This window comes from Sinohyriopsis cumingii, chromosome 2 (genome assembly GCF_028554795.1).
Source record: "Sinohyriopsis cumingii isolate HCF-2022 chromosome 2, ASM2855479v2, whole genome shotgun sequence".
In the NCBI taxonomy this organism is placed as follows: domain Eukaryota; kingdom Metazoa; phylum Mollusca; class Bivalvia; order Unionida; family Unionidae; genus Sinohyriopsis; species Sinohyriopsis cumingii.
This window is the reverse complement of record NC_142962.1, coordinates 18,213,536-18,226,817: the sequence shown is the minus strand read 5'-3', so window position 1 is coordinate 18,226,817 and position 13,282 is coordinate 18,213,536. Positions and strand designations below refer to the sequence as shown.

Below are 13,282 nucleotides of genomic sequence, written 5' to 3'. Positions count from 1 at the left end.
CACTGACTGTAATGTTTGTTTTGAATGGGACTAGACAGTTTGAGTATGCAGTTGAGTTGTGACATTTTAGTCCATGTAACCTTGTTTTATTAGATCCAAGGGAGATTATGAATGTATATTTGTTCTTTTGTCATTGTTTATGTTGTATATTTTGTTAAATATAGTATTTTCGTTAGCCACAGAGAGAGTGGTCATTACCCTAAGATTACCCTGCCAAAGTTGTGCTATTGTCAAGCCAGCCTTGGCAGAAGCTCAACATAGTGATAACTTTGGCATCCTTGTGCGTGTCAGTGCCTCTGTCTTTATATATATACATATGTACATCCATACCCTAGAACTTGGACAGTGTTAAAGTTTTTAATAGACTCAAGGTTAATGTTTTTATTTGATAAACCCATGTTACAATTTGTTGATGATTTCAGTGTTAAAGTTTTTTATTTTGTAGCTTAAGAAAAGGTGCACTTGGCATAAGGGGTTCTCTTGTCATTATTTTATATCTACTGTAATTCTTACTTTTTCTAGTACTGCAAATCTATTGTTTTTCAGGTAATAGCGTGGCACACCTATTGGAGACCAGAAAGAACCTTTGCTATGGACATGGCAGGGTTTGCCGTCAATGTCAGCCTGCTTTTGGAGCGAAGTGAGGCCAAGTTCAGCCTCCATGTGAAACGTGGAGGACTTGAGTCAGAATTTCTCACTAGTCTTGGAGTAACGCTGGATGATTTGGAGCCAAAAGCTGATGGTTGTACAAAGGTTTGTATATACAGTGAGACCCTTTTCAAGGTCCTTCTCAAGTGATGCCACCATGCACTACACCAAGATAGTAAATTTTACCATTTTGTAGCTCTCATCCAGGGACATACCTTTAATAAGGACATATTTTCAGTGCAGAACAAACTTTAGCGAGAGTGGGACCACTGTATGAAGCATAAATTAGAATTGGTATGAATTTGGTTACAGAGTAAGACTGGGTATTGGATACAAAAGGACTATAAACAGAGCTGATTACAGAAGTGAGCAGGCTTCTGAATAAATACTTAATGGGCAAATTACATGATTGATTTTTTTTGATAATTAAGAGTTCCCAAAATTTATTAATGAATTAAAGTGTCAAGATGAGATTCAATTTTTAAGATCTAATGCTGTGATAAAATTAGTGATGTTGTCATATATTATCAATATGTCATCACCACAGTGATGATACTGGCAATATCATATATTACCAATATGTCATCACCACAGTGACGATACTGGTGATATCATATGTTACCAATATGTCATCACCACAGTGACGATACTGGCAATAACATATATTACCAATATGTCATCACCACAGTGATGATACTGGCGATATCATATAGGTTTTAGATACACAAACACCACTCACACATACGTGGTCCAAATAAATCCATTTTCAGTTTATTGCAAAACAGAGTATTAATACAGAGCTGTGACTTCAGCATTATTACACTTAAGTCATTAATGTGTTTATCAGGTATACATAACGAAAGTCTTCAGGCATGTTCAGCAGAAGAAAAAACGAATATTCCACAAGCTAAAAGTTCAACTATGGCACTTAGTTATTGATCTGAATTACTGTACACATTGTGATATCAGAATAATATTGTAAAAAGTGATGATAGGATAATACTTTAGCCACAAGATAACATCTCAAAATATGGCTGTCTCATAATTGATGTAATTCTTATGTACAAATGCCAAAAATTTTCATATGTGAGATTTTCTTTGTACTTTCAGATATTAGTCTGGCACACACGAACAGAAAAGTCTTCCTTGAAAAATGAAGAAAAAATGATCAGGAAATATGGGCAAGGTTCTGATCCAATGATAGAAGTTTGAAAATATATGCAATGTAGAATTAGTTGCCATGAAATAAGATTGTAGTAAATTGGTGTGTAAATTCTTTCTAAGACAAAAATGCTGATACACTGGAAGGAAAGCTTTAATTGCAAAGGTAAAATATGGCACCTTTTTATTCATTTTTAGAACTGGGAATTAGAATAATACTTTTTCATTTATCCAGTCATGTCACATGTGTTCAAGATGAAAGTTTAAAATGTATGTCAGTACATGCTTTGTTGTTTGCTGATTAATGTGTTCGTTGAAATTCTGTTTGACTGCTAGGCTCTGGTATGCCACCAGTTCTCATACAAATTCATAAGAATGATCCCAGGCCACTGTTGCACTAAACATCTCAAAATTCCAGAGATGTAGAGTTTTGAAAATTGTTCTTATAAGTTGCTTGGTAAAATTGATTTTCACACTTAGCAGGCATTTGGCATTAAAATGCAATAAATGCATGTTCAATTTTCTTTAAATTTTAGAAATTGCACAGTTCATATTTTTTAAAGAATAAATGACTTTCATGTATTTTTAAAAACCTAAAAGTGATTTTACATCCTTTCCAGAATCACCAGTAACAAATTTTGAGAGTTTAGTTAAATCTGACCATTACAGTATATACTCATATATACGAGTCCAAATGCAAACTGCACAGAGCCAGAATTGCCATCGCATAATGCAGTTGCAGATCTGGGTCTGTGAAGTTTGTTAGGAGTAATCAGTAGAACAAAAAAGATAGAACCTGATCTGCAGGCACATTATGCTACTGCAGATCAGGATCATTTGTTGTTTGCAGTTTGACTCAAGTTACAAGCAAGTATACATAGTAAGTCACTGAAGAAGATTTGACATCAGTACATACAGGAGGCTGCCAGGGTTTAAAAATACCTATTCATGGCTTTCATGCTTGAAAAGAACTGTTCTCAATGCACCTTCTATCTTGTTGTGTAAATAGTATTAAATGGGGTTTTAGTAATGGTGAAACGGTGTGCAGCATCAGATTTTGTACAAGTATGAAGCATTGGCTTATTTGCAGATTGACATGTTCATCGTGTGACTAACTTCTGATTTATATTTCCTAATGAAGAGTTACAATTTCCTGACATGAAATATTGACTTTATACCTCTGTGTAGTCTAAGATAGAATCTATATTGGACAAGTGTGAATAATCTTTCCCCATTTAGCACTACCATCACATATGGAAACAATAAGTGAAGTGCACATTTACTCTGGCTTGGTTGGTCACCAAAATATAAATTCATGAAAACAAATTGTTTTGAAAATGTTATGACTTAAAATTATTTATGCCACTTTTGTCTTGTAATAAGTTGAAAGTTTGTACATAGTGCATGTGATATTGTTTGTAACTATTAGATACATCAAATTTTATATGATTGAAGATGTTTGTTAATATGTATCATTAAATACTGATTCATGACATTGACTTCCATGCTGCCTGTTAAATGTATGATGACATCTGTAATGATGTATAATTAAATACTTATTCGCTTGTTACTACATCCTAATTAAATAACAGTATAGAAAATAAAATACAGTAATTTACAAAACCTTTGTATCTTATAATTTATTTAAGTCTTAAAAGTGGGACACAGACGTGCATGTCAGTTAATGAATAATTGAAAGCTTCCTTGTCAGCTTATAATGATCTGCATTTTTCCCTGGCCTATTTATAGATTAATATCACAAGACATTTTTATTATGGTTTAAGGGATTTTGCTATTTATGTGCATTTAAAAAAAGTTTGTAACATATATTAGAACTTCATTTACCTGACTATAATTTTCATTATAATCCAAGGCCCGAGTGGTCTAAAGTGCTCGCCATTACAGATCACTGCTATCTCACCTCTGCCTGCATGGGTTTGAGTCTCGGGATTGGCCAACGTGTGTATGTGAGAAAGCTTGCCAGTAGTTTCTTGTGGGTTGGTGGTTCTTTCCAGGGTTTTCCTGGGTTCTTCCTCCACCATTTATACAGGCCGCCATGTATAGCCTATCTTGTACTGAAAAATGGCGTTAAACCCTTTAACAACAACAACAATAGCATCCTTAAAATCCATATTTGAAATGGTTATAGTTAATTTCATTACGATTGATAGTTTTGGATAGTGCACAGAATGAACTGTTATGACTCTATGGTCTTACACTAAGTAATAGGAAAAGCAAAACCAACAAGCTTGGTAAAATTCAGCAAATAATTTTCTAATTTAAAATAAAGTTTCTATAGGTTTAACTTGACCATGTCCCACAATATGTCCTAAAAATCTAATACAAGCATGGCAGAACTCACCTTTACCTAAAGTAATTGTCAAATCTAAATGGTTGATTCAATCCAAAAATTTGCAATGGTTTTCAAGCATACTGAACAGTCTCTGTACATAAATTTGCTACAGCATTCAAATAATGAACACAAACGCTGCAAATAAATCCTTACTATGCTTTAAATATTCATGTGACAAGAAAATGGTACATATCAGTAAATCACAAAAAATCTCTCACAAGAAGTAGGTAGTTTGAATTCATGTAAAATTTATAGCGATATGTTTATGGTAAAGTTGTTTCTGTTTCTGCCTCCCAGGAGTGTTAATGGTAATTGAAGTCACTTACTTTCATTTCAATTGTATAAGGACCATAATATTTACATCAAAGAAGCATGGACAAGAGAGCCAGAACTCCATCACCAGGCCTAAAACTACTTTCCTTTTTATTTCTGTCGTACCTTAATTTCTGACTGAGTAGGGTGAAGATTAGTTCTTGTACTTCACAAGCCTTTGACAATTTATATTTAAAATCATAGACCTAATCAAGAAAATTAATCTCTGAATCTTCAGTTGAAATAAGTCTTTCATTTAACAACTTCAGTGGTCCACAGACTCTTTCAATACACTAGTTAAAAAGGACTAAAACCTAATGATTCTTGAACTGATTCCCCAACAGCAAATGAACACCCTCATCCCAATCTTTTCTGTATCAGATCATTAGGACTTAATACATTGTTTCCACACCACTGGGAAATTGGGGAAAAAGGAGAAATTATAATTTTTTTCCTGACCATGAAAAGTTCTTGAATTTTGCAAATATTGATGAAAGTTGGGAAAAACCTGGGAATTTTCCACCACCACTTGACGCATGAAACAATCATGAAATTAAATTGTAACTAAACTGATTGTGAGTTAATTTTATTTAGTTCTGACCAGAATATTTAGAGGGTGCAGTATGGATCATTTGGTTGCTTGCAATAAACATATATGCTGAGTCAATCCCAATGCCCAGTGGATTAGATTTGTCTAGTAGACTTTCGTTTTCTAAGTCAGCTCGATATACGTATCTTTCCTTACATGGAAGGTATGAAAACCAGTCTAGCATCACAACAGGCCAACATGGTGGTGGCAAGTGTAGTCGCTTACCGGATGGCCTAGCAAACTTGAAACATTGTTAGATTGAGTGATATGCATTCATGAAATCGATATGAAAATTACTTATTTTCTCAGAGATTGTGAGTATTAAAATTGTTATGTCTTTAATCTGCTTAAAGACAAGATAAAACTACATCATTGATGAAACGTGACATGGTACTTGTGATTTGCATTGCTAGTCCCATGAGTACACAAATCTAACAACCCACATTTTCAAATGTTGTAGACAAAAAGAAAAATAATATTAAATGAAAGTGGTATACTGGTTGTAATAAAAATAAAAAAACGAAAGAACACAAAATTCTCCATATTTATGTATTCTGAGAACAACTTCTAGTGTTTTGTTGTATCATGTGACTACCACGTAGGTATGTGATCTCTGCTTGATAAATCAGATTGGCCAGATTGCTGGTTTTTATAAAATGTATCTGACTTTCATTTAATATAATATAATTTCTGTACAACAACATTATAAAGGGGTTTATATCACGTGAATATTGGACTTCCGATGTTGTCATTTGAGATTTGCAAAGTCATGTGACAAGTAATGCAGATGGCGAGTACTGGGTCAGGTTTCATCTATGCAGCAGTTTTGTCTTGTCTGTCAGTGGATTAACAACATAACAATTACAATACTTGCCATTTCTGAGAAAATAAATGATTTTCCTATCGATTTCATGCAGATATGAGTTGAAATAACAAAAGTCGAAATTTTCTAGGCCCTCTGGTAAGCGACTACTGTATGTCACTACCGCATGGTGGCAGCAAATTCCAAATTTTCAATATTCAGTTGCAACGACGCCACACCCCAACCTAAATGTCCAAATATGAAAAATGGGGTGGGAATATTCGGAGGAAACTCGGATTAGAAAATGGACTGCTATTCATTTGAAGACAAATTTGTAGTCTGAATTGTTGAATCTTGGAGCTGAAATGAGAAATTTTCGTCCCTTATATTATATATTGAAAACAATACGAGCCCCTTTATCAATACAGGTTTGAGGACTGGTTTAACGAATTACAAGAAGACATGTTGATTTTACAGAAAATTCAGTCCTTTTTTATACAACAGTATATAATTTTCAAGGTCTTTTGTCAAAATTTAAATCAACCCTTTTGAAAATGTTTTTTTAAATGATGGGTTTTTAACCAGATCATCTTAAGATTAGGTTGTTTGAAAAATCTTGTTTGGGTATTTATTGGCACAGATAAATTCAGGGTTAAACTCTTTTCATTACAAGACAAGATCCTAATTATTTGCGTTTATTGTTTTGGTTTTTATACTGTAATAGGAAATGTTACTTTCTATGAGATGCATATATATATATATATATATATATATATATATATATATATAGAATTCTTTAGAATTAAAGATTTGAAAGGAAACAAAACATAATTTATGTTCATTATGTTGTCCTCACTTAGCAACATAATGCAGCAAAATAAAGTTTTATTCTGTACACTGAAATGACTATACAACAATTTATAGGAATATAATCAAACTATTTCGTGTGATACATTTTGGGTTTATGTACATGATCATCTTTTCTGACTTTGATGTTTTTGGAGTCTTGAAAGAGAAACATCTTTAGATTTAGAAAATGCATATTTTCTAATCTAAAATGTCCTTTAATCCCATTCATTAATGGGCATATATGAACCTTGAAAAAAGTAATTTCATCCTGGAAAAGCCCTGGAAATGACCTGGATATTTACCTTTAGAAAAGCATGGGAACCCTGTAAATAATGTTCTTCAAAATTTGATGAGGTATTTCTAATCCCCCGAGACTTTCAGGGTGACAGGCAGAAGATTATACTGTTATATACCTAATTCATGAATAACTTGCTGGAAAATTTCAGATATAAAATTTGACCTTTGATCAGACTGGACAGATTTGTGAAGGTGAACAAGTGTAAAAAAAACAACACTGTATGAAAGCTTTTACTATGGTTTTAGTTTTAATATTTCTCAAATTAATTGCTTCTGGAAATCTTGTGGGCAAACACACTATGGTCAACAAGTATTGGTTGTCTGACTTGGTCTTAGGTAAAGGACTGACAATTTACCATTATTCTGTTAATTATGGTTATCAAATGCAGAAATAGGTTGCAGATGAGCCTTGGGTATCTTCTGATTGGGTTTCTTACCATTTGACAAGTGTGACAAGATCCACAGTATTAACATAACTTATTAATTTTCTGCCAGTTAAAACGATTCAAGATCTTGACTTCTAAATGAACAGCCAAAGGAGCTTTATGGGACAGACTAAGAATTTCCTGTCCATGTGACTTAGGAACAACAATTTGATAGCTCAATGACCACTCATTACCAGTGGGTGCCTCAGGTTGTCTTCCATTTTTTCATAAGGACCCCATTTTTCATAAAATAACAAACTAGTACTTTTGTGGTTTTAGATTCACTAACAGCCCTTAGAAACAAGCTGTATATCCCAGGATCTTGTTCCTGTTTAACAATGAGTAATTTTCTTTTGTTACCTTGATTAGAATAAAGAGAATGAGTAGTAAAAAAGGATCATGTGATCAATACCTCTTGACTGAGCAATTCCAGGAGCAAAAGATAGTTCATCAAAAGAATGAGCAATAAATGTATCGGCTAAAGGAATAAGTTTCTGATCAACATTGTTTTCAAAAACTCTTTACCGTAGATCAAGTAACTGCACAAGCAGGGTATAAAGCAGGGATTTCAATCTCAGTGGGTTCAGTTTATGACCCAAACAAGGATTAGCCATAACTATATCTCTAGCTAGGCTGATAGTAACAGGTCTTGAGACTAAGTCTGATGCCAAATTGACACAATGGAGAGGAACATTAAAAAAAGTCACACTCTACTCCCTGAATAGGAACATTTTTACTAGAAAGTAATTTCAGAGATAAGGGCAAAGTACCTGATAATAAAAACTGAGATGCTCCTTTGTCACTTAATATTTTTATATGGATAGGCTTAGAAGAATCACCAATAAGTGATAGAGAACCTTTCAACATAAACAGTTCATAAGTCTCCATAATAGAATCAGGCTGGGATTTGTTGGATGCAACCAAGGTGTTGCTTTCAATACAAGACCATGATCTTGACCGTGAAATAAGGGCATTTGGAATTACTCTTTAATATGTTGCTTATTTGTCAACCAGTAGCAAACAGAAATAACACAATAAGAGCATGTAAGAAGAGATAAGGATTTCTGATAAGTCTTATCAGAAGTTTGATTCCTAAAAGATGTGCTAGATTGAGATTTGGAAGTACTCGTACAAGACTGACCAAAACACTGCTGAGAGGAAGACTTATTGACAAATGTAACCACGTGAGTCAAGAACAATCATCAGCTGTACGTGCAGCATTTTTGAAAGTTTCTACCATGTGCTCATCAAGGTAGGTTTTGACGTAATTCTTGAACTCTTCAACTACCGGTAATATGAGCACTCTGACGTTATCATAATTTTGATCAGCTTTATTGGCTTAACACCAGCTACCAAATAGTTGTTCTTTTTCCCTGCAAATTGAACATGGTTTATCCATTATCATTTCCAAACATTTGTCACTATCCCTCAGGTACCAACTCATAACTCTTCAAGATACATTCTTTAACTAAATCATGATTAGGACTTTCTTGTACCAACAGTGACATGTAGACTTAACAAGCTTTGCAAATAAGCACACTCTGCAATTACCCATGTTTTGTAAAATTCAACCAATAATTTGAATTCTTAAGTTTATCAAATCAAATGCCATCTTGGTTATTTCAAGTTTATCAAATCAAATGCCATCTTGGTTATTTCAAGTTTTTCAGCAATTTTATCAGAATGAGGAAAGTATTGATCTACTTTTTCTTTAAAAGGGGAGTACTAATGTAATATTTTTGGTGGCATCAAAACCTGAACTTGTGTGTAAAGGGAGAGTGTGCTCCACCTGTCAGTTCTAATTCTTTTAATTTCAGTTGCATTTGCCTTTCTTCCCTCTGCATTTGTAATTCCATCCTTTTTCTCTGCATCTGCCTCTCATCTCTCTCTGAACTGTATTTATCTCCTCTTTCTCTTTTCATCTGCTTGTCTTTTCTGTTTTTCTATTTGTATTTCCTTTTATTTTCTTTCTCTCTACCTTTCTCTCTCTCTCCGCATTGTCACAAGCCTAAGAGGAAAATCCATGATGAAGGGAAGTAACAGATTATTGCCCATAGCATGCAAGACTATGTCTTTGGACATACGACAGTAAAACTGGCATAAAAACTAGCCAACACAGAGGGAGAGTCAATAAAAACAATTTTATGGTGAGTTCCAGTGGATAGTAAAGCATAACAATGACTTAGATCAACTATAAATAATTTTAAATGTTTCAATTACCTGTTTTTGGCTTGTTGTTTTGCTTAAATCATTCTCCAGTTGTTCTTTTAGATGTACTAATCTGTGATCAAATGGCTGCACTATCAATATTTGGAATGCAAGCCATGCAATATTTGTAGTGCTCTACTTTCTACATTGAAATCAACATTCATGTTTAAATCATAAGCATCTGTTTTCTTGATTTACTCAATATGAATGAAAATAGAAAACTGCCCCACCACCAAAGATGCAAATTGACAATTTCTTAAAGGATTGTGAATAGCTAAAATAGATTCAGAACCATTATTTGATGCAGTCCCACTGGGAAGGGATGTGAAGAGTTATGTGTATCTCTATATTGTGCTTAATTTTTATCCATGATTGTAGAATGTAAAGGTTATATATAACAAATTACGTATCTAACCTTTGTCCATGATTGTAGATTATACTTTAAGATCATTTATAAACATGTTTACTTGGATTTGAATTCAGGACCTTGGTTTTTCCCTTGGAAATGCCTGATTTTTGTAAACATGTTGATGTGACCTTTTGACCCACATCCTGGGAGTCATATTGTGTCTTAGTTTTATATGTACGATTGTTTACATTAAAATTCTTCATTCCCATTTTGAAATCGGTCTAGTACAATAACTTTTAGTTGTATTCACTTACAATTTGAGAGAGAAACGGAGACAGAGAGACAACTGGATTCACTGGGGTAAAGACAACCTGATGACCAGCTTACACAGAGGGAGGGAGTGTGTGTGTGTGACTTGGATTTTAAATGTAGCTTTAACAATAGTTTCAGTCATATTGCTATGATGTCTGCAGTGCGGCAGTTTATAGTGATGTCTAGCACTGGGGCATCATGCCACAGACATGTAGCATGATGTCCCACCCAGTCACATTATCCTGATGACACCAGGTCAACCAGTCCTAACACTAACCTCTTAATGTTGAGCGCCGAGTGAGGGAGCCATTAGTACCATTTTTGTAAGTCTTTGGTATTACTTGGCTGCGGATCAAACCCACAACCTCCAACATCTTAGGCAGTCACTCTAACCACTAGGCCACCAGAGCAGTTTACAGAGGGAGGTGTTGGGGTGGTTGGGTACTGAATGTAAAATTCTCCATCTCTCTGTTTCACTCTTAGTCAACTAATGTCAGTTTTACCAACATAGATCTACATAGAGAGAGGGCATGATTTTGATTAATTGAGATAAAAATGACATGCAGACTGTACAGATTGTGAGAGATAGAGAGAGGCAGAGAAACTTTCATACATTTCAATATTTAAAAATGGTCTGTTTAGAACATTTTTAAAAAGCATACAAATAAGTAAAGTTAAAATAGATTACAGTATGTGTACACCAAGGAATTTTCTATTCAGTCTACTTGTCTTCACAGGCTATTGCAACTTTGTATCATTGGTTTAACACAACACTGAAGGCAAATCCCATGAAAAGTGTATATATACAACTATAAGGACTGGGGGTGGGGTCCTCTAGGTTTCTACGTGTAAGTTCAAGTTCAAGGCTGTCATCCAAATCAAGTTCTTTTTGCTCTCACTCCACAGATTTCCACATTTTTTGTCCTTTGGAAAGCAGAGGGGATTTCAATGAAATTGTATGTTTAATTCATTACAAAATGGGAATTATCTTTTCTTCTAATTATTTTCTTATTTCATTAATAATAAGTGGAAATTCATCACTGATCTAGAGAGTATATAAATAGTAGTCGACTCTTAAAACCATAATTATGTATGTATTTATACACTATAGGCAAATCAAAACTTTACATACCAAAAAAGAATGTCATAAGGAATCTGTTACTATATTTTGTTCAGTAGCACGATTTTAATATTCATGGTTTGGAAAACATACGTCTGCTCTTTAGACTTTTGGATTAAAAAGAAACAAAATCAACCAATAGTCAAACAAATGAAAGAGACAATTGATTAAATAAACATTTGCAATTTAAAGTATGATAATAGTTAATATATATATATATATATATATATATATATATATATATATATATATATATATATATATATATATATATATATTAATGCCCTGTATTTAATGGTCAGCTGTTTTTTTTAATAAGTGGCCAGGTGTTTCCTAACCAAACAATGGTTTCACCCTGCCTTAAGCAGTGACTGGAGCATAGAGCATATCAGCAGTGACTGATCCAAGTAAACACTTCTTTTGTTTGATGAGCAAGGCATTGTTTAGAGAAAGGCACATCAAAAAAATCAATACCTATGCTTTTCATATCTTGAGTGTATTTGCTGTACATGAGTCACACTGTCAAACTCAAAGGTGTCAACATATCTCCTTCGAAAGCGCTGCACTTTTTATCCTTATAGGTGAGGATCAAGTCAACATGTTGCATAGATGGTGAGAGTAATTTTATCACAGCAAAAATGTGACAGTTATAGTAAGATATCTTGTTTATTGGCCCGTGAATTACAGCTATCGATAATGTAATAATAATAATATTTGGTGAATGGTATTTGTTCATAAATTAATTTTAAAATGTGAACCTGTGTACAGTGGTCACTTGTATGCAACTGCCAGGTTTGCTTTTTCCCATGAGTAACCGTTATTTATAAATTTGACTCTGTGTGCATATATATATACAATCATGACATGGGCAATGGAGATCATTCTCATAAAACCATAATATTCTAGTTGTATTTAAATCAAATGTCAATCTGGGGCAAAGGGACAATGTTTCAAAAAGAACAAAAAGAGCATATACTAAGCAAAATTATTTTGCAAGTAAAGAAAAAAGTAGGATGTCATCATTTTAGTAATAAATAATAAACAAACTTTTACTTGTGTATTCTACATTAAATAAATCATAACAGTATAAGGAATAGAACTGAGCACAGTTTTTAAAAAGTATTTAGTGATCTCGATAATGGGGAAAGGCAGCAAGGAAGGGCAGAGAAGAGGGCATTAGGGACTAAGGTGGTAGGAATACCCCTTTATTTCCATCTAGTTGGAGTTCTAAGTGCCAAAGATGACAAAGGTGGAAGAAATAGTTAAACAAAATGATCAACTGTAGTATGAAGATTCAATTTTAGAAAATGTCTTCCGAAGCCATGAACTAACCACAAAGGTCATCTTCATAAGCCATAAAACAGCCACAAAGGTCATCTTCATAAGCCATGAAACAGCCACAAAGGTCATCTTCATAAGGGGGCCCCCGAGTGGTCTAAAGCGCTCACCGTTATGGATCACTGCAATCTCACCTCTGTCTGCGTGGGTTTGAGTCTCGGGTTTGGCCAATGTGGGTATGTGAGAAGCTTGCCAGTAGCTTCTCGTGGGTTCTTTCCGTGGTTTTCCCCGGTTCTTCCTCCACCATTAATACTGGCTGCCATGTATAGCCTATCTTATGCTGAAAAATGGCATTAAACCATTTAACAACATCATCTTCATAAGCCATAAAACAGTCACAAAGGACATCTGTAAGTCATGAACTAGACACAAAGGTCATCATCATAAGCTATGAAATAGCCACAAAGGTCATCACATAAGTCATGAAATAGCCACAATGGTCATCAAATAAGCCATGAAACAGCCACAAAGGACATCTATAAGTCATGAACTAGACACAAAGGTCATCATCATAAGCTA

The 13,282-nt window shown here is 34.0% G+C and overlaps 1 protein-coding gene across 4 annotated transcripts in view; it reads left to right on the top strand.

Moving 5' to 3' along the window:
• Positions 1 to 3,432, top strand: part of LOC149804402 (galactosylgalactosylxylosylprotein 3-beta-glucuronosyltransferase 3-like) — a 31,802-nt gene extending 28,370 nt beyond the window's left edge. For all 4 annotated transcript variants that reach the window (XM_089939804.1, XM_089939814.1, XM_089939820.1 and 1 more), the window contains exons 5-6: positions 547 to 753; positions 1,759 to 3,432. In XM_089939804.1, coding sequence (XP_089795930.1) covers positions 547 to 753; positions 1,759 to 1,860 — 309 coding nt within the window. In that variant the 3' untranslated portion in view covers positions 1,861 to 3,432. The remainder of the gene's footprint in view (positions 1 to 546; positions 754 to 1,758) is intronic.
• Positions 3,433 to 13,282: the final 9,850 nt, after the last annotated feature.